The sequence below is a fragment of the Rhea pennata genome, chromosome 23 (assembly GCF_028389875.1).
Source record: "Rhea pennata isolate bPtePen1 chromosome 23, bPtePen1.pri, whole genome shotgun sequence".
Lineage (NCBI taxonomy): Eukaryota > Metazoa > Chordata > Aves > Rheiformes > Rheidae > Rhea > Rhea pennata.
Genome location: NC_084685.1, coordinates 5,214,060 through 5,234,478, shown reverse-complemented (window position 1 = coordinate 5,234,478; position 20,419 = coordinate 5,214,060). Strand labels below are relative to the sequence as shown.

The 20,419-nt window shown below is 46.4% G+C and overlaps 2 protein-coding genes across 9 annotated transcripts; both read left to right on the top strand.

Annotated features, from left to right (window-relative positions):
• The first annotated feature begins 2,110 nt into the window (after positions 1-2,110).
• On the top strand, positions 2,111-15,524 carry DHDDS (dehydrodolichyl diphosphate synthase subunit). Of its 7 annotated transcripts, none has more exons than XM_062593972.1 (12): positions 2,151-2,174; positions 2,892-3,006; positions 3,115-3,200; positions 4,079-4,195; positions 4,548-4,690; positions 6,094-6,210; positions 6,411-6,512; positions 7,174-7,288; positions 9,250-9,357; positions 12,408-12,627; positions 14,164-14,234; positions 15,099-15,524. In XM_062593972.1, exons 3-11 carry the CDS (start codon positions 3,138-3,140, stop codon positions 14,202-14,204), a joined length of 1,026 nt encoding a protein of 341 aa, XP_062449956.1. In that variant the 5' UTR covers positions 2,151-2,174; positions 2,892-3,006; positions 3,115-3,137; the 3' UTR covers positions 14,205-14,234; positions 15,099-15,524. The 7 variants fall into 7 exon arrangements, with proteins under 7 accessions (XP_062449959.1, XP_062449956.1, XP_062449955.1 ...); XM_062593971.1 differs by lacking the exon at positions 2,151-2,174 and adding an exon at positions 2,402-2,803; XM_062593975.1 differs by lacking the exon at positions 2,892-3,006 and having other exon boundaries at positions 2,111-2,174.
• Positions 15,525-16,061: 537 nt separating this feature from the next.
• HMGN2 (high mobility group nucleosomal binding domain 2) lies at positions 16,062-19,737 on the top strand. Of its 2 annotated transcripts, none has more exons than XM_062593979.1 (6): positions 16,062-16,145; positions 17,098-17,142; positions 17,490-17,519; positions 17,857-17,907; positions 18,264-18,359; positions 18,829-19,737. In XM_062593979.1, exons 1-6 carry the CDS (start codon positions 16,131-16,133, stop codon positions 18,862-18,864), a joined length of 273 nt encoding a protein of 90 aa, XP_062449963.1. In that variant the 5' UTR covers positions 16,062-16,130; the 3' UTR covers positions 18,865-19,737. The 2 variants fall into 2 exon arrangements, with proteins under 2 accessions (XP_062449963.1, XP_062449962.1); XM_062593978.1 differs by having other exon boundaries at positions 18,261-18,359.
• Positions 19,738-20,419: the final 682 nt, after the last annotated feature.

The following is a 20,419-nucleotide window of genomic DNA, read 5'->3' as shown; positions in this document are numbered from 1 at the left end:
GGCGAGGGGACCGCTGGCCTTCCCGTGTCACCTTGGTTGTGCCGGGTAAACTGCTGCCCCCCTAATTCTTGTTTCTGTCTTGAAGAATCATGTAGAACCTTTTCCCTCCCCCTCCAATTAATGGTTTGGTGACTTTCTGCTAGGTGTCTAGTATATGTAAATACCTCTGTAAATCTCTCAATTTTCTCTCAGTATTCTCGATTATTGTTTACAAAAGTAAGAGGGAAAAAAAGGAAAAAAAAAAAAAAAAGCCAAAGCATCTAATAGGTTTTGGACCAGGGAGACAGGATCTTCTCTGTGTACTCTGCCTTGTAACTCGGCCTGTGTGGGGAGACGACTTCTGTAACCATCCCTGTCCTAGATTAAAGCAAAACAGTAAATGACTTAGTGAATCGCTCAGGTTTTTCTCAGGGCTAGTAAGGTACCAGGATTCAAAAAAAAAAAAAAAAAAAAAAAAAAAACAGGGATTTTTATCTGTAAAGGGAAGCCACACTGGAGCAGATGAAATTTCTTGATTTGCATCTTCCCATTGCATTTGCTCTTGTGGTTCTTCCTGTATCTTGTCAATAATTAACTAACTGTTGCATCATCACCTACTCTGCCCATGCAAGGGTTGCAGGCGCTGGGCACTATGCATTACAGGACAGTGTGAACTGCAGGTGAATGAGGCTGCACACTCAGGGTCAAGGTGTAATACAGGAGCATTTGAATGTATAAGGAAAAAATGTCCCTCAAGAGATGTTTTCTCCCCTGGTGCAAAAGCCTTGAGCCATAAGATTGTCTACTAGGAGACGGAAGAATGTAACTCCATGTTTACTGCTAGCAACCAAAGCTTATTTGTGTCAAACTCTTGAATTTTTATGAAGAGGGTGTGGGGGGGAAATAAAAGTGGTGGCTGTGCACCGCTCAGGGGTTACACCCAAGCTGGGCTTTCCAAAGAGCAGATTTCCTGCTGGAGTCCCTGCAGCAAGATCCAATATTCCTGTTGCCGCAGGGTTTATTTCCCCCTCCTTTCATTTTTTTTTAAGTTTTGTACCAACTATGTAAAACGTGTTTTTTTCTTTTCTGGAAAAATAAAAATAAAGACCATGGGCAATGGCTGCTGGTGATGTTTTGGGTATGGTTTGTTTGTTTTCCTCCCCTGGGTCTGTGAGGCTGAGAAACCCAGACCCAGGGGCTGCCAGCGTGCTGGGCAGAGGCGGCGAGCGGCAGGGAGCGCCAGGAGTTGGGCACGCGGGGTGGGGGGCCGAGTGGGCTGCTCTAGCTCACCCTAAACCTTCGGCAGCACAGCCCCGACCCGAGACGGGAAACTGCTGCGACGGCGCCGCTCGCTGCTTGCCTCCTGCTGCAAACACGGGTGTAGGGGGGAATGTGTGATCAGCCTGCAGTGCTGCCTTGGCCCTGTGGTCACCCTCCAGCTCCCTCCCCCCCCCAAAAAAAATGCTCTGGCCCTGCTGTCACCCTCCAGCCCCCTCAAACTGCTCTGGTCCCACTGACACCCTCCAGCCCCCCCCAAACCTCCCCAGCCCTACTGTCACCCTCCAGACCCCCCCCCAAAACCTCCCCGGCCCTACGGTCACTCTCCAGCCCCCTCAAACTGCCCTGGTCCCACTGACACCCTCCAGCCCCCCCCCAAACCTCCCCGGCCCTACGGTCACTCTCCAGCCCCCTCAAACTGCCCTGGTCCCACTGACACCCTCCAGCCCCCCCCCAAACCTCCCCAGCCCTACTGTCACCCTCCAGCCCTCCCCAAACCTCCCCAGCCCTACTGTCACCCTCCAGCCCCCCCCCAAACCTCCCCAGCCCTACTGTCACCCTCCAGCCCTCCCCCCCAAAAAAAAAACCCCGCTCTGGTCCCACTGTCACCCTCCGCCCCCCCCCCCCAAAACGTCCCGGCCTTGTTGTCACCCTCCAGCCCGCCCCAAACCCCCCCCAACCCCGCTGTCACTAGACGGCCGCCATGACACCCCCGCCCTGCCCCAGGCGCATGCGCCCTGTCCCCGCCCATCCGGCCTGGCGCACGCGCTCTGCCCGCCCCGGCCCTGCGCCCCGCTGCGCACGCGCGTAACCCCCCCCCCCCCCCCCCGCTCCCCCCTCGACCGGCGCCGGCGGGTGACGTAAGCGGAAGGGCGCGTCATCCTCCTGTGGAGGTTGAGGCGGCGCCGCCGGGCGAGGTAGCGGCGGCGGCGGGAGCGGGGGGCCGGGGGCCGGGCCGGCAGCCGCCGCCGCCCTGCAGCGGGTGGGGGCCGGGAGGCGCCTCCTCGCCGCGGCGGGCAGGGCCGCGGCGGCCGCGTCGCCGCGCGGTGCGGCGCGGCGGAGAGCGGCGGCGGAGCTCGGCGCGGGCCCCCGCGGCAGCCGCCCGCCCGCACTCGGCGGCCTGCTGGCCGCGCACCGGCCGGCCGCGGCGGTTCTGCTCCGTGCTTTTTGTTTTCCCCCGCTTGTGGAGGAAGCGGCTTCTGGGTGAAGTTCGTTTTATCTTCCTGTCTGGGAAGCTGCGTAAAAAATAAGTGTTGTCGGTAGCCAGCGGTGGTGTTAGAAGAGGTGTCTTCAGGCTCAGCTGCTCCAGGGGAGGGTCAGAGGCTTTAGCAGCAGAGCCCGAGGTTTAGCGTTTCCTTGCCTTAATGTCTTGCGGCTTTCCTCTACTTGAGAAGAACAAGAAATACCTGTGGTGACAGTAGTGCAGTGATGGTATGGACGATTGCTTTGTTTTAAGGATTTCCAGCAATTTGAACATACAAAAATATTGAAGGTTAACTTGTACTTGCCCCTCCTTGTGATTAGCCTGCTGGCAGCCCTATGCAATGTGAGTGCTTGCTGTCGTGGGTCTGTGCTAAGTCACCAGCTACTTTTATTGGAAGAAGCAGTAACTTTTTTTTTTTCCTGACTACTAGCTAGTACAAAACAAGTGTGGTAACATGTATCTAGAAAATTTCATAACTCATTTCTGAGGTGTTCAGCTCCCTCATTGTCTGCTTATCAATGTGATTAAAAAGAGCTCCAAAGCAGGTAATCAAAGCTTATTTTTCCAAGGTGATCGCTTGTAGTGTTACTTTGGGCTCTGACAGAATCTTCTGTATCCCTAATCCCTTTATATTCATCTCCCCAATGAAAAAGAGAAGAAGCTCTCGGAATAAGACATGTCGTGGATCAGAGAAGGCGAGCTGACCATCATAGAGAGATTTTGCGCCAACGTTATTAAGGTAAGGAAGGAACCTTAACGGTTGTTACTTGTGGTAGCCTCTGCGACAGCTCTGCTTTGGAAAGATAGTGTCGCAAGCAAGGTTGCTTATGAGTGTTGGCACTGAATGTACATACCTAAGCAGTATTCAGGGCTGGAAAATTACTTAGGCTTGGTCTTGTGAATGAGCAGGGCTGTAGGCAGTGCTTGCCAGTAATGAGCTGAGATTCCCGGGCTTCCAGTGTTTTGTGCCCGTGCTGATCAAGGCAGGGCATTGGAGGAGGGAAAGAAGCAAGATGGCCAGAATATGATTCTAAGAAATGAAGCTGGATTTCTGCTGAGTGAAATAACACTCAACCAATTCCAGGAAAATTCTGTGCTTAATGGTCTTGAAAATAGTATTGCTGTCCTTCTCTCAAAACGATTTGTGCAGGTTTAGTGAGGTCAGCAGAAGGAAATGCTGCCTTATAGGGGGGTGGGGGGAGGAAATCTGGTGACTTTATCTTTACTTAAGTTAACTGTGTCTACAGCAATACTCTTGACCTTTGAAAGAGGAAAAATACTTAGGATGACAGTAGCGTGAAACTCCCCTGTGGCTGCAGAGAGGTAGCTGTGTCAGTGCTGCTCTCTCTGCTGAGTCTCTGTCACCTGATAAATAGGGAAGAGCAGAGCTGTTCTTCATGTGAGGCAATTGTCAGCATTGAAAAGTTTTAGGGAGGGCCTAAGCTAGGTTTACTGAAAAGGTAATTAATGTCCTACTGTCTTTCCAGCTCCAGGATTTAAGGTGGGACTTACCTATTGCACTCCTAGCTGCCAAGAACAGTAGGGCTAAACTGTTTATGAGGCAAGATTCCAGCTTGATCATTAGTCTTCTCTGTGTTGACTTTCCTTATTTTCTAGGCAGGTCCCATGCCCAAGCATGTTGCCTTCATCATGGACGGCAATCGCCGTTATGCCCAGAAGTGTCATGTGGAGAGACAGCAGGGACATTCACAAGGCTTTGATAAACTGGCACAGGTGGGAAGGATGTTTGCTGCCTCTGAGCTGGGTTTTGAAAGTCTGAGCTGTGTTTACTGGTTGACTCTATTTACCACTTTACTAATACGGTTTGTTCTTCTACACTGAAATCCGGCCTTGTGCAGAGCTAATTCTGCTTCGGTTTGTGAAATGGGCTAGTCCTATGGTTATGTTCTATTTAGAGTCTGTTCTGATAGAAATTAATAATGGATTAGAACTGCCCAAGCTTACTGTAGTTGGGGAATTACAGGTAAGTTCTAGCAGCTGAGCAGGTGGGTCTTGCTGGCCTGTCTGATTATCTGACTCTGCTTGTCTGATTTTTTTTTTTATTATTATTATTTTTTCCTTACAGACACTGCGGTGGTGTTTAAATCTGGGTATCCGGGAGGTCACTGTTTATGCATTTAGTATTGAGAACTTTAAACGCTCCAAGGAGGAGGTGGATGGACTAATGGATCTGGCAAGACAGAAATTTAGCCGCCTATTGGAAGAACAGTAAGAATCCTCTAATTTTGATTTCTCACAGGGTGAAACAAAGGCAGAACATACATAAGAGATGCTAAAGGAATGTTGCAACTTTGAAAGTGGCTTAAATGAAGCATTTCTCCACCTCCATCTGGAGATGTATGTTCAAGGTCTGTGTTGACCTGGATGTGATAGAGCATGCTCAGGAGCTGTACATCTCCAAGCACACCAAACTTGCCTGCAATGGATAGCATCATTGCATTGTAAACCATACATTTGTTAGAAGCAGTACAGCTTTCAGGTGAACGCAGCACAATTAAACATTTCTGCTTAGGATTGAGTCCTAGGTGCCTTGTTTCCATGAAATATCGAAGCTTTATCTTGATTTCTGCCCCAGCATTCTTAGGGGACCAGAGTTTTAACTCTGCAGACTTGCCTTTTAGGGAACTTGAGACTTGTACATATGGGCATATGGTGTGTGAAGTCACTCTTTGGAGTTGGAGAACTAGTTCATGTGGTCTGTGTAGGCAGAACTGGGATAGCTTTTGAGTGACCAAAGAGTTTAGTGACCTTTTGCTCATCAACTTGGTGCATGTATTTGTATCCCTATGGCTGATGGGTAAGAAGAACATGCGTATAGGGAGGAGGTGCTTATCCAGCTGAAATAAATTAATAAGGCAGTGAGGGAATGCAGCTGGAATAATGGGAGGGAGAGGATAATTTGTGTTCATTGGCAGAACTCAAGAAGATCAGGAATACCTGAGCACTGCAGTACATTATGACTCAAGGAGGCCAAGAACTTACAATCTGTGCTGTTTACCCTGTTTTCTACCTGATGTGGCCCTTAATCACTAAGGAGCTTGTAGCACTAGTCAGACAGCAGCAGAACCTGTGAAATCCCATGCTTGTGCTGTCTGCTTGGAGTAATGCTATAGCAGGCATGGATGGTTTCATCTCAGCTCATTTCCATTTCGCCATCCCCTTGTTGATTCTTTAATCTTTCCTTAGACCAGAAAGTATTTGTACTGTTGTGTGATGACCATTACTAGTTTTCTGTGCCGTTAATTTTTTTATTAGTTAACTGTCTATGGTTGTACTTTGTTTTCCAAATATGGATTTCGTAACTGCAAGTAGGAGCACCTGATCTGTGATCATTATCAAGTCCTTTGATTAAGTCTGTAAATCAGAAATCTGTGTGTAGGAGATCAGTTTTCCTTTAGGGAATGGTTTGGGATCACAAAATCTGAGACAGCTGCAAGCATCTGAAAAATACTTGGTTGTTTTACCTTTTTCTAATTCTTAATTTTGTTATAGTTATACCTCCTGCATGCCTGCTGTTTTCATTTGGTGGATGTTATGCAAGGCAAACCTGGCACTCATACAATAGGGACTGATCTGTTTTCTGCAGTTCTTATTCTTGTTGTTGGGTGTAGGGAGAACTTGAAGAAGCATGGTGTGTGTATCCGTGTCCTTGGGGATCTGCCACTTCTGCCATTGGATATTCAGGAACTGATTGCCCAAGCTGTGCTGGCAACCAGGAACTACAACAAGTAAGTAATGAGTAATGCACAGTTCAAAGTGGCTGATATTTGATGTCTTCCTCATGTACCTGAAGGTTGAGACTTGGCAGACACAGCGCAGGCTCCCCACCACCCCTACACCAGCACATATCATTCTAGATAGATTCTTCTCTCTGCCGTCTGTTGGGTCCTTCTCTAGGTTAGTTCCTTTAACATCTTTCTCTTTTCAGATGCTTTCTAAATGTCTGCTTTGCATATACATCGAGACATGAAATCAGCAATGCTGTGAGGGAGATGGCCTGGGGGGTGGAACAAGGACTGCTTGAACCCAGGTAACTCTTGTCTTTCTATGTGAGGTTTCGCAGAGCAAGGCTGCCTGTCTTACCTCCTACACTTACTAATAACCTCCCGGAAACCAAATGGCTTTTAAATAGATTCTATTAAACCAGTCTGACTGGAACAAATGATTTAAGTTACTATGTGATTGTTTGGTTTTTATTATTTCAATTACCATGGTGATGGGTTCACAATCAAGACAGAAGAGAAATTAGGTCTGTGTCTTAAGTTAGTTTAAATGTGAAGGCAGATTTTGTGCCACAATAATTGGCTTGTTGGCTGGCAGTTTTAGCTATGAGGTCAAACAACAGATGAATCATGAATATTGAACTGTTCCTCCGCCCTGCAGGAGATGGAGCAGTTAGCACTCTGCTCTCTGCTCCAGATGGAAATTTTCACAGTCTGGTTCTGCCAGTGCAGAATGTTTCAAAGACCGTCAGGGAGATGCTCTGAGGGCTAAAACAGCATTTGAAATAGTCTGTGGAGCAGACAGCAGTGTCCATCCAAAGGAAGCCGATGACAGGCTGTGGTGCAGCTCCAGCTACCTAATTTTAATCTGCAATCTCATCTTCATAAAGACCTTCAGTAATTCTGATTTAGTGCCACCTCCGTCAGGTTGTGAGCTTAATCTTAATGGAATGCATCTGTCTTCTTTAGCGATGTGTCAGAATCATTGCTTGATAAGTGTCTGTACACCAACAACTCCCCTGACCCAGATCTCCTGATACGAACCTCTGGAGAGGTCCGACTGAGTGACTTCCTACTCTGGCAGGTAAAGTCTTCGGCTTTTTCCTTAAAATTTGCTATCTTTGCATAGGAGAGTTCCGCTGGGTCCAAATGTGAGCTGATGTGAGGGCTCTTAAACACTGTTAGGTTGTAGGTAACTTGTTGAATGGACTGAGTGTTGGGCCAAACACCTCTGAGGAATCTGTTCTTGCAGTTTTGTGGTCACCTGAAATACCTCCCATCACAACAAGCTTGAAACTGTATCATCTTGAAAATGCTTACTAAGAAATCATAACTTAGTCTAGTTTACAACACTTAGATCTTGAAGCAGTCCTCCTTTACGCCTCTTCTCATGTTTCAGTAATTCCTCATTTGTTAGGTAATTGGTTGGCTTCGGATAGATTAATCTGACAGTGAACCCATTTGAACCACTTCCCAATGAGGAAATCCCAGGAAGGTTTTCTAGATTCCTAGGAGAGGAGCATGTCAGTTGTAGGTACTGAAGACTTTACCCTGAAATGTATATATAAGGTGCATGACTGACTGACTGACTACCAGAGTTCCGAAATGGTGATGAAACAAGACCCACAAACCTGTTCTGAGGATGGCAAAGTCTAATTAAAATGTGTTAGGCCACAGAGCTAAGACATAACAAGTTCTTAACCTGTGCAATTCATGTACCTACAATTCCATTTCTATTTCTCTTTCATGTCCTAGGTAATATTGAATTGCTTGTAACCTAGGATCTGCAGAGAACATCTGAGTCTAACTGCTTTACTTAATGTAATTTCTTTTACGTGTAGTTTGGAGCCAAGAACCAATTGCCTTTAAGCAACCACACAAAATATTCCTGTTCCGAGTCATTTGATGTGCAAGTTCGCAGAAGTTGCCTGGCCTGAATTGTGATTGCCCAGCAAGATGTCCTTCTCTCCTCCCCATATTTTTTGGCACATGTACACCCTGGACAAGTGTCAGTGCTGCAAACTAGCATTTCTCTTGCTCCTCTTGTGGTGGTAGTCCTGGCAGGGATGCCTTTGAGACTGAGCTTGTATGTAACTGATGAACCATTACTGAGCAACTGAATGCTTTGTGAATCTGGTTGGCAAGAGGCCCCTCTCCCATGCCACTGATTACAGCTTCTTCAACAGAAGTAGTAGAAGAGAATGTGTGACTGTGCTCCCACCCTACCAGGTCATGTTACAAAGCACTAGTGCAAATTTTCCTTCATGGGCAGTGATCAGAGTCCTGACAACCCCCAAGCAGGAAAATTGTGCTATTCAAGGAGATGCCATAGCATCAAAATGTCCTTGCAGTGTTTTCTTGTGTAGAATTGGCACTGAGATTTTTTTTTTCTGTAGCACTGTGATTTTTAGAAAGAACGTGCAGGGTCCTTTAAGTGTTACGTTTTATAGTAATGTTTGCTGAAAGGTTATCCACTTACCTGAAACTTTAAGAGAATTGATGGCAAAAGTAGGTTTTTTACTTAGAAGCTTCCATCTTGCAGCTCTGGGATATTATCAGTGCAGCACAACTCCTATATTCATTATGCAGTTTAAATGCTGTGAGTGGGCAGTGAGGAATATCAAAGATGTCATTTGGGGAGTGTCTCAAATGTCATGTCCTGATCCTCAGTTCATCTCTTGGTCCCCAAACTCAACCTTTGATAGTCCAAGATTGCTGTTTTAGTTTTGTTGTATGACTGTTATGTCTAAGCTATTAGAAATACTTCTATGAAGACCAGCATAGTTTTTGAAAGAGTTCTGCGGGATACTTATACCCGAATGGATGACTCTCATCACAGAATTAAAAACGAATTATATAAAAGACTCTATGTTGTACAATTTCAAAGTATCTTAGCTGTTTTTATTTCATTTTGAATAGAATCTGATAACATAGCCTAAGGAAAGTCTTTGTGGAGAAACTGGCATAGTTTGATTGACTGAGCTGCATCTTGATGACTCTTCCTTCACTAGATGACTAAATTTTTGGTGATCTTGCTTTCTGCAGACATCCCATTCATGCCTGGTGTTTCAGTCAGTGTTGTGGCCAGAGTATTCCTTTTGGAACCTGTGTGAGGCTATCCTTCGGTTCCAGATGAACTACAGTGCCTTACAGGTAAGGGAGCCTTAGGGAGCTAGAGAGCCCAACGCAGTATGTTGTCTGAACAACAGCTCTGTAACACGCCAGAGATCAAGTGAGAGTGCATGAAGTGTGGACAGAGGAATTATGCATTTCGTTAAGATCTTGTTTCTGTAGCGGCCTATACCAGATGTGTGGGTTCTCCTGTATCCCTGTGTCTTGTTACAGCATCTTAGGATGTGGACAAACTCCTTTCTGGAGTAACTAAGGTATCTGAAGTCATCAATATCTCCACTGATCATTATCATTCCACCAGCTGGAAGGATTTGTCCCCACTCCTCAGCTGGCAAGACAGAACAAATAAGAACTGATTTGCTACAGGGCAAAGGCAATGAGTCTAACTCAATCCAATCCATCAGTGGTTTAAGCAAAGACTGCTGAATTCACTGTGGAGTGGCCAGGGAGATTTCACATGCTCTTCTGATAGCTCTGTTGTGTTTAGAGTTGTAACAAGTAGATTTACGATCTCCTTTCTGGGAACTGATGTGGGGATGCCTAGACCATGAGACTGGACAGGTGTCTTCTAAATCTTGATGTGGTTGTTGAGGAGGTTATTCTCATTGCTGGGAAATGTGCTGGAACAAATGCTGTTGCTCCTTTCCTCCTAGATCTTTCTCACCTGGTTCAGGTAAATCCAGCCAATTTAGTAATGACTTGCTAATCTGGCTATTTTTAAGCAGAAGTAGTTTAGCAGCTGGAGTGCCCTAATGAGCAGGTTGATAGGGAAGCCTGGGCAGCAGTGGCCTGTGCCACAGGAACAGCAGTAGCTGGCAGCAGGAGCAGCAGTTTGGCATAGTGACTCCTACCTCCACCAGTCGAGCTGCTGAGTGCCTCTTGCTCAATTATTTGGGTCCTCTGTTTGAGAGGCATTATACTAGTCTTCAACCTTCAGGAACCTTGCTCACTTCTGAGAGTTATCAAATAGATTATAAATTGCAGTGGTTGCAGGTGAATTTAGTAAGGTTCAACTAGTTTGGAAGCATTTAAATTCTCTGAGTCCTTAACCTTTCTTTTACTTCTCTCTGTCCTGCGTCTGCCCTTCTGCTACCAGCAATTTGTTGTTCTAATACATGTAATGACAATTCACTTTGAGTGAAGAAGAAAGACGAAAAGCAATATTTTTTGGCATTGACGTTAGTTTTACCTCCCTCTAGTAAGGTCACTGTTGTGTTTTTGCTTGTAGTGCTAAGTTCTGATGAGGTAAAAAATGCTCCTTCTGTTCTAGCTAGTCTGGTCTCTTTCAGTTCTTGTTTTTGTCTCTACGTGTTCATGTTACGCTGTTAGCAAGGTTCCTTATTTGCCAAATTTGTTCTTTGGTCAGGTTTTTGCTGCAAGACTCACTTGTCCACAGTGTATGGAGGCTGCCCTTGCTTCTAGGGATGCAGCTGAGTCTTGCAGAAGGACAGACTTCTCAGTGAACTGGGGAGGGGTTGCATTTGAAATAGATTCTGTTGAAAGCCAAAGATATTTGGAGCTCAGAAACAAATTGCCTTGACAGAAGTGATTCTTGTCAGTGAGAATGGCAGGGTTAAAGATGCTGCCTTTCTGAGAAGTCAGAATGTTTTACAGCAGCTGTGTCTATTACGGAGGGTACTGCTGTGTTCAGGACACCAAAGGCAGTAAAGATACAGAGCGGCAGCTGGATGGAAGCTGGAAGGTTTGACAAGGCGCAGAAAGAATGTGGGGGTTCTTGCTTGGAAACACTGGACCAAGAAGATAACCTCCCTCCCCTTTGTTCTGATGGTGCTACTGTTCTATCTCCTGTCTTCCAGACAGGTCATGCACTGTAGTCTCTTGCCTAATCTATTTCTAACTCATATGGCATCAGACTTAATCGCCATCTTTGTTTTCCATAGTGAGTTTACTTCCCAAGAGAGGCTACTAGCTGGTTGTTCCTCACCATTCTGTCCCAGGGTTGGTTGTACCCGCTTTTCCTGCGTGGGAGTCCTGGGGAAAAAAATGCAAACGCTGACTGGCAAGCCACCTATTTGAAGGTGGTCACACTGAGTCTTTTCAGGTTGCATGAGCAGAATTTTACTTTATTCAAGGTGGAAGTGTTACGCTGAACAGGCTGATTAGCTGTATATTTCAAATCAGCAGAGCTATAGCAATGGTACGCTGTCAGTTCAGTGGGCTTTCTGTAGCTAGGGATGTTTCTACCCTCACTCCCAGAACAACAAAAGTTAATTTACAGTGCCAGAGCATAGACTACTGAGTCTACATTTTGCTTGTTTGAAAGGCCAGTATTCCCTTGTGTGTGCATGTCAGTGGTCATAGTCTTGTTTCTTTTTAATGAAGGCTTAATCTACCCACATGCAGACACAGTTCTTCTGTTAGAGGCTCTATGACTGCAGAGTAGGATGTGTGCAATGAGGAGAAACCCAAAAGCGTTGCTGTGCAATATATTTCAAATACTTGAGGGTAGACAGAAAGCTAGCTACTACCTTTTCCTTTCTGCTGCCCATCATGCTGTGTCTTGAGCTGGTACATTATTAGATCACAGGCATTTGGCAAAGCTGAGCCCACTCTTGCTTTTTTTGCTGCAGCTAATTAGCTCAGTACCTGATCATCAACTCAAAGAATTGTTCCATAAATTGTTGTTCTGAATCCCCCCCAAACCTTTCTACTGCCATGTGAATAAGTTCAAAGATTCTGTGATGATACTGGCAAGGATAGTGCACTAGTCTGTGATTTGAAAGTGCTTTTCGACACTGTTCCTCTCTGATTCAAATATAAGGCTTTTTCCACAGTCTGTCATGACCTTTATTTTAACTAGGAGTTAATGCTGTGAGCGGACTTGTGTCTCAAGGAGAAGGTCCTGAACAATATCCCTATATTTTTCTCTAACCAATCAAGCAGCTGCCTTAAAGTGGAGGAAGTGCACACAGACCCTCTCTTCATTTAACCTGCAGACTGATGGCCAGGCAGAGGCTATTTCTGCTGTGTTCTTTGCTGCCTTGTATGTGTACCACAGGCAAGCTGAAAGGCCTGGTGAAGTGCTAATGCTCTACTGCTTTTCACTCTAGAAGGCCAGAGATTCCTACATGGAGGAAAGGAGGCGACAACAGATGGAAAGGGATCAGGCTTATGTGACAAAGAAGCTGCAGCAGGAGGGGTTTGCGTCTCATGGAGACTCCCGGCGTCGACGGACACTGTTGCAGAAATGCACCGCCATGCGGGAGGAGAGAATCCAGGGCTTCCTACAGGCACTAGAGCACAAGAGAGCGGACTTCTTTGAAAGATTGTGTACAGTGTCTGCATGACATAGGTGCTGGGTGGTTCTTGGGAAGACAAGTTTAACCATGGGAAAAATAACAGCTGTTGCCCAGAGGAGTTGGTGTGGTTCTGCAGTGGGGATGCAGGGCTGCTACAGGACTTTACATCCCCAGTGGCACTACCCATGTGCCATGGGGGATGTGCCAACCTTGCTTTCCTCAGTGGCAGTCACAGAACTAGAAATGTCGTCTTTCTGTCTTGCCTCTGTGCCCCTGATGATAGAGAGAAAATACATGCACCCTACCTTTTCTCCACTGACTGGTACTTTACAGGCCTAGATGTTTTGGGGACAAGTACCTTACTAGAATGAGCTTCCAGTCTTGTTAGGCTGCTCATGAATTGGCTGAGGCAAAGCAATTCAGCACTGTTAAATCAGGCTGGACTTGAATTTTTCTGTGACTTTGCAGTGGAGAATCTTTTGGTAAGATTTCCCTTGCTGTTTCCATGATGGTGTCCAACTTCCATTCTATATGCAGAGGATTATTCCAGAAGGGATCTATGCCTAGCAGTGGCAGAGATATTCCCTGTTCCCTTACCCCTACCCGCACCCCACCCCGTGGCTGCTGGGTTTGATATATCTGCTCTCAGCTTCCAAAGAACTAAATGAAGGTGCTGTTAGCTTTACTGTAAAGAAGGTACAGAGCTTCACCTTGCTGTCAGGTCCTGTGAAATGTAAGCAGTGGGGGCAAGGAGGGCCCAAATGCACCAAAATCATAGTTGCTGATGTTGGAATGGACTAAACATTTTTGGGGAAGGCTCCAAGGAGGCAAGAGAAAAGGATTGGTATGGATCTAGGTTAATGGCTTTAAGAGGAAAACATGGTAGCTAAAACCAGCTGATGGTTACAGCATACCAGATTTACGTGAGACCTGTCTAAAGATATGACTTACCATCCTGTTCCCAGTGTATTAGAGTAGGCTTAGTTCAGCAATACATTAGCCAAAACCAATCTGTTCCAAATCAAAATGGTTTAAAAGTACTGTATAGCCAATTTGAATGGAAGTGGTGGGAGTATCTGGGAAGTGGTATCTGTTCTCAATTCTCTATCAGCAGGGAGATGGACTAGCTAATCTCCAAGATCATTTCCGTCTCTAATTTCTCCTGTTTCCGTCCCACAGGAAAAAAAAATCAACAGAAAATGTTGTCTTGCTTTTGTTTCTGCTGTACGTACAGGTGCAGCAGTTGCAGCCATTGCTGTTTTTAAAGAGCTCCTTTTTACCTCCAGATGAGAACTAGAAAATGCAGATTTAAAAGATGAAGTGCTGCAAACTCAGCACACTGAATATGATTGTGAAGAAGATAATTAAGTTGTCAAACTATGAATAAAGCATTTTCATACCAAACACTTTTAAAATAGGCTGAGCATTTAAAACTATACACAGCTTCTTTTCTAAGTTTTAATGAAGTTGGCATCCAGGTCTAATATAATGTTGTTTAACCTGTGACAGAATCCTTATCTAATTCCCGTTAAAATGGAAAGGATTTCAAAGCTGTATTCTTTTACAGTATTGTCTGAGCAATTTGCTGCTGTCCCAAGACTTGGCTGAATGAAGCACTGTGCAAATGCATCCTTTTGCGTAAGTAGCTAACAGTAGCTTGGATGAAAATATGCTGAGATGATGGAAGCTGTCAATTTGAACTTATTCTGTGGTATTTTGTCTATCTTTACATTTTTATTTTAATTTTATCTGTCTTTCTGTTTCAGAAAGTTGTCTATAGAAATAGTTCTCTCCAGTCTGTTTTGGTAGACAGATAGGGAGATTGTCTTCTCTCCAAGAATGTATATTTGCCTCGAAAAGAGGTGGTGGGGGTGGAAATCAGTAAATTGGTTGTTTGATAGTACAATCAGTAGTATATTGGTGACTTTCTGCAAAGTAGTAGTACTGTTGCAGCTGTGGCAAATGAAGGATAAAAGTTGCACAAGGTTTGTCAGAAGTGTCAGCCTACAGGTTTGATATTTTCCAGCTGTAACAACTGCTCTTATAAAAGGTATCAGAACAAGTCCTTCAAGTGATGGTGGAGGGAGCTCTGTGGTACCTGACAAATTGTCCTATTCCGCTTGCATTAGTTATTTGAATAAAATAGTGACTTTACCTGTAAGCTTTGCTTCCTTAAAGGGTGGACATAAGTTATAAAGACAGACTCCTGTGTCTCAGGAGTCCATCTGTCCAGGGAGTATTTTAGTTATGGACCTCTCTGAGTGAGAATCCAGCTTCCCTAATTTAGAAGGGATGTTTACCTTGTGAAGATGTGAATAATCAGCACGTGACTGGGGAAAATGCTCTCTTACTTGCATTTGAGAGCTGAAAAAGCCTGAACGATCACCTGGTGAGGGGAGGGGGAATGTGTGCTTGTGTTATTTTTCCAGGTAAGGTTCAATTAAAGGCAAAAAGGTTGGTGCAAGAATGAGGTGTGTATCTAACTGGATGTTCGTTTTGTAGCGGAGGCACCTCAAAGAGGCTGTGCTTGTATTTAAGCGTGAGCAATGTCGTCTTTTGGCAGGAGACTAACTTTGCAAGCCACTCGAGCGTAAGTAGCGTATGTGGTGAGACTTCACCGGGGGGAGAATCGCTTTACCTGTGAACTTTCCCGCATTTTGACGAGGCTTGGTTTTTGCTCTTACGCCACTACCTGAGCACCCCCCCTTGCCTCTCTGTGGTCGGGGCGAGGCCCCCAGGCTGGCCGGCGCCGGGGCGGTGGGGGCCGCGGCGGCCCGAGGTGCGCCTGGTGCTGAAAGAACAGCTCCGCTCACCTGCGCGCCGCCGCCGGCATTTTGTGGAACCCCGGCGGTCACGGGGGGCGGCCCCAGGCCCAGCGCGGAGGCAGCAGCGCGGCCGCGCTTCCTTTTTCCCCTCCCGCCGCGGGCCGCCATGGCCTTGCGCATCTTCCCTCCCTCCCTTCCCCTCACGGCTCTTTCCCGCGCGCGCGGCTCCTCTGTGGGCAGGCGCGCGCGGGAAAGGGGGGGGGGGGGGAAGGGAGGGGGCGCGAGGCCCGGTTGCGCGCGCGCCGCCTCCTCAGCTTGCTTCCCACCCTCCCCCCTCCTCCCGCGCTGCCTGGCTTGGCCCCACCCCACGTGACCCGCGCGGGCCAATGGGCGGGCGGGGCGGTGGGGATCCGGCTGGAACCGGTTGGGCCGCGTCCGGCTCTATATAAAACTTTATAAACACCCGATTCAAATTAGTGGGGTCGGGAGCCAGCCGAGCGAGCCGGGAGCCAGCCCCGCCGCGCTGCCCCCGCGCCGGCCAGCCTGCCAGCGCCGCAGCCTTTTTTTTTTTTTTTTTTTTTTTTTCCTCCTCTTCCTCCCCCCCCCCACTTCGCCCCCTCCCCCTCTTCTCGCCGCCGCCCCGGACCTAGCGAGCTCGACTCCCCCACCCCCCCCCCTTCCTCCGCCTTCTCCCTCCGCCCCCTCTCACGCCGCCCAGCCGAGCTCTTCGCTCACACACGCACAACACACGCACACGCCGCCCGGAGACATGCCGAAGAGAAAGGTACGTGGCACCGCCGGGTGGGGGAGCGGGGCACCCCAGCTCGCCCCCGGCGCCCCGCTCCGCCCGGAGGGCCTACGTTCCCCGCTGCCCCCACCTCCCCCCCCCCGCACGGCCGCCCGCGCCTCTGGAAGGGGGGGCGGGACTAGGCGCCTCATCCCCCTCCTTTCTCCCCCCCCCCCCCTTCGGGGCGGTAACGGTTGCGAGGTGGCGCGCGAGCGGAGGCCCCAACGGGCGCGGGGGTGGGGGCGGGGCGGCGGGGACCGTTAGCGGCCGCGCGCGCGCTGGGGCTAACGGCCGCGGGGACCGGCGGCGCGGGGCCGAGGCGGTTAACGGGGAGGGGAGGGGCGCGCGCGGAACGGAGCCGGTCCGATCCGGCTGGTTTTGGCGGGAGGTCGGCGCGAAGGGGGGGAGGGGAGCGCCGGTGGGGCTCGCCCCTTTCCTCCAACGCGCGGGAAAGGGCGGGAAGCGGCCGCGCTCCTGGAGCCCGGGCTGCTTTGCCGCCAAAACCGCCGCCCCATGGGGGCAGCCGTGGGCGGGAGCGGGGCCTCCCTGAAGGGGCAGCTTCCCCCCCCCCCCCCTCCTCGGGGGAGAGGGGCCTCTCGTCTCCGCTCCCGCTTCGCTGTGGGGCGGGTCGGTGCTGGGCCGAAGGTTTGCCTCCGGATCCCGCCGCGAAGGGGCCGTGACCCGTGCCAAAAGCCTTGGCGCCGCTGATGCCTCCAGCCCCTCCCCGAATCTCTGTCCGCGCCGGAACGCCCGGCCTCGCGGTCCAAACAGGCAGGTGGGGGTGGAGCCCCGGAGACCTGAGGCGCCGTTAGGGCCTAGCGCCCTCCGGGAACTCGCCGAAAACGTTTACTTTACAGGTATTGGGGTTAAAAATAACTGTGCTCCTGCGGGTATCGGGGCTGAGCATTCCTCTTAACTTGTTGCTGCAACTTACATTTTATGCTTCTAGGCTGAAGGAGATACCAAGGGCGATAAGGCCAAAGTTAAGGATGAGGTAAGAAGTTAAATATTTTGAGAAAGTTAAAGCATAAAGTGTTTGTGTTGGAAGGCTAGGTTTACCTTAGTCGAAATAAATAGCTGGAGTGGGGTAAATTGTTCTTAATTGATGCTATCCTTTTAAAGTATTAACTGTGCATTTTAACCGTGCAGAAATCGACTTGACTGCTGTTATGTGTTGTTTGTAGTGACTTTAAATGGGGTATCTTGCTGCTTGATAATAAGAAAAAAGTAAAAAGTTAAGCTTGTGTTCTGGGATTGTACTCCTTGAAATAGACTTATTTCAGAGTTTTGGATAGTTCGCATTCTGTCACACTAATTTTAATCATTTTTCTTTTTAAATAGCCACAACGGAGATCGGCAAGGTTATCTGCTGTGAGTATTTTGTTGAGATGTCACAATGTTTAATAGTATTAGTCTTGAGTATTAAATACTGCATCTGCGTGAGAACCATAGGTATTCTGGAGGGATGCATTGTTCAGTTGAAAGAATGTTGTTAGCTTAACAAACTGCCCCATTGTGTAGTGTTATGGGAGTGGTAGAATAATTGTCAAATCAACTAAGTGCTTCGATTTCAGATACTGCTTTCCTGCAAGTAAACTATTTGGAGAGTGTGTGTGTGTTTGTGGGGGGGGAGAATCTTTTCATTTTTTTCTTAAGACCCAATATGATTTTTTTTAACTGCTTGTATAATAGGATTTTTTTCTTATAGAAACCTGCCCCTCCAAAACCAGAGCCTAAACCTAAAAAGGCAGCTCCAAAGGTAAGTTGCTATGTTAATCCTATTACTGAAAGGCAGATGGGTTATGAATTATAGGCTTGTCTAGTAATAATTAAGAAAACTTAGAATAACAGTGCATTTGTCAGTGGCGGCAATCATTTGAGGATTTAGTTGGATCATTGCTTCCATAAAGTTGGACTGAAAACTCTTATGCAAGTTCCATGAAAAAGTATCTAAGACGGATCAGATTCGCTACTCCTGTAGAGTTTCTTCTCATGTATTGCTACATTCTTTTTAGGCCAACAGTCTTTCTTTTAGAATCCTAGTTGTTGGAGTCTTGTGGCTTAATGAATGGGTATCGGTAATTCTAATGGTGTATGTCATCTTGCATTTAGCAGAAGAGCGAGAAGTTGCCTAAGGGGAAAAAGGGGAAAACTGATGCTGGCAAGGAGGGAAACAACCCTGCAGAAAACGGAGATGCCAAAACAGACCAGGTATAGTAGTATTACTAGCACCTTGTGTTACATCAGTAACTTTTTTCCTCCATATCAAATATTGGCAGGTCTAGACCTGTACTAATGAAATGAAATTATTGCTCAGTTATTTAGACCTGTTGCTTATGACATTAAAAGAATCTGTAGACATGTTGTTAGAAAGTATTGTTTGTGTTGGTTGATAAAGAGTTAAAATGAAAATTGCCTGTTTGCTAGTTGAAGTTACTAAATGAAATTACTGTTGCGCCTTGTTCTACAAATCAGTAAAGTTAACACATAGTAAAGCAACTTCAGATCTGCTTTTAAGGTGCTTCTAATTCTAGATTTTCTTTTGCTTAAAGATTAGAGTGATGCAGCTCAAATAAGTTTGTTTTGTTTTTCTGTTGGGAAGATCCTTAATGAGGAAAAGGAATTTCCAGTTTGATGCAAGTATATGGTGTATATTGACTGGTTCCCCTTTTTCTTTCAGGCACAGAAAGCTGAAGGTGCTGGTGATGCCAAGTAAAATGTGTGAATTTTTGATAACTGTGTACTTCTGGTGACTGTACAGTTTGAAATACTATTTTTTATCAAGTTTTATAACAATGCAGAATTTTGTTTTACTTTTTTTTAAGCTATGTTGTTAGCACACAGACCGCTTCGTTGTTGTGTTGGGGGGGAGGCAGTGGGGACAAATGTCACTTAGTCTAATTCTCAGAACCTGGATTTTAAAAAACAAAAGTTTTTTTCCCCCTCCCCCATTTTTTTTGGAAGAAAGGCTCTTCCTGAATAGAGGAAGAAGGATTCCTTCATGCTGCACGTCTGTCAAGTTCTGTGAAGTGCATCAGAGTGAATGTTCAAGTTCCCAAGATGCCCGTTGCCGGCTTCAAAACCACAGTTTTGTAATGCCATCTGTATTTTCTTTCATGTCTTCATTACTTGCCGAGAGCTTATCACTCCAAAATATGGCAGAGATGGCAATTGGGACTTAACTACTCTAAATGCATTGTCAGGTGATTCAGACTTCTCATGTTCAATTTGGAATATAATGGCTCTAGAAGGAGCTGCATTCCCTCTTTTATATTGTGGATTTTCAGATTAAGAAACCTGCAGTTTTAATTTTTCCTCTAAAAGTCAGGGTAGGTTTGTGAAAAGTTGTTAAACAACATACTAAATGTGAAAGTGTCCACCCTCACTCTAAACTTTTCCCTCTACAAGTATGAAATGAGGATTCTTCTGTTTTATAGCAACTTTTACGTTTTGGTAGTCCATGAAGGGAGGGGAGTTCGACAGTTGTTGTAAAATGTTGCAGATTGTAGCCCATGTCCTGCCTAAATTACCATGATTGTTTATGAAAAGTACCTTTAATAAAGCTGGATACGGTTTGGCTTGGACTGTTCTTAATGCCTTTCTAATTTCTCTTGCCTTTGTTTCATCTCTAATGTGGTGTATGCTACAAGAATATAGTTGCTGTGTACGTGCATGCATTTATATTTAGGCAATGTTTCACTAATGGTCAAGAACTTGTTGAAGCACCTTAATTCAGATGCATAGGATAATCTTCATTCACAAATGTTTCTCCTTGCTTCAAAGTTAGATAAGGTAGCTTTTCTGTAGGATGTTTCAAAATTCTTGACTCACTAAAAGGCCGAAAATGCAATGTGTAAGTGAATGTACAGAGATAAACTGTCTTCATTGTCTAAGAACTAGTACTATGTGAAAAGGGGGAAAATACTTTTTTCAGTTGCTGCAGAGAAAAATTTTGTTAAGCTTCCTGTAGTGAAACCAATAATAGCTCTGTAAAACTGATTGTATGTTAGGCTTCTGCACTTAAGCTTGAACATTGTTGCTTCTGCTGATCAAATGCAGACTTTGCTGTGGTAGTGACTAGGCAGGAAACAATATTTGTTGAGTAAAGGTGCACTATTTCTTGTAGTTGCTGCTTCTGACTGTAGAGTGATGCCAAAACAGAAACACTAATGTGTAAATGTCTCCTTCAGCTAACTTTTTCAGATGGAGTTTTTTTTTTTTTTTTTCTATCTCTACTTAGCATTTCCTGGGACTTCGGTGGCCTTCATTAA

Excerpts from the sequence above, each read along its gene's own strand:
- DHDDS (XM_062593975.1), top strand. The coding sequence starts at position 3,138 with ATGTCGTGGATCAGAGAAGGCGAGCTGACCATCATAGAGAGATTTTGC. Across the intron at positions 4,196-4,547 it reads GCTTTGATAAACTGGCACAG|ACACTGCGGTGGTGTTTAAA; the intron begins GTGGGAAGGATG and ends TTTTCCTTACAG. Across the intron at positions 6,211-6,410 it reads GCAACCAGGAACTACAACAA|ATGCTTTCTAAATGTCTGCT; the intron begins GTAAGTAATGAG and ends TTCTCTTTTCAG.
- HMGN2 (XM_062593978.1), top strand. Across the intron at positions 17,143-17,489 it reads AGGCCAAAGTTAAGGATGAG|CCACAACGGAGATCGGCAAG; the intron begins GTAAGAAGTTAA and ends CTTTTTAAATAG. Across the intron at positions 17,908-18,260 it reads CTAAAAAGGCAGCTCCAAAG|CAGAAGAGCGAGAAGTTGCC; the intron begins GTAAGTTGCTAT and ends TCTTGCATTTAG.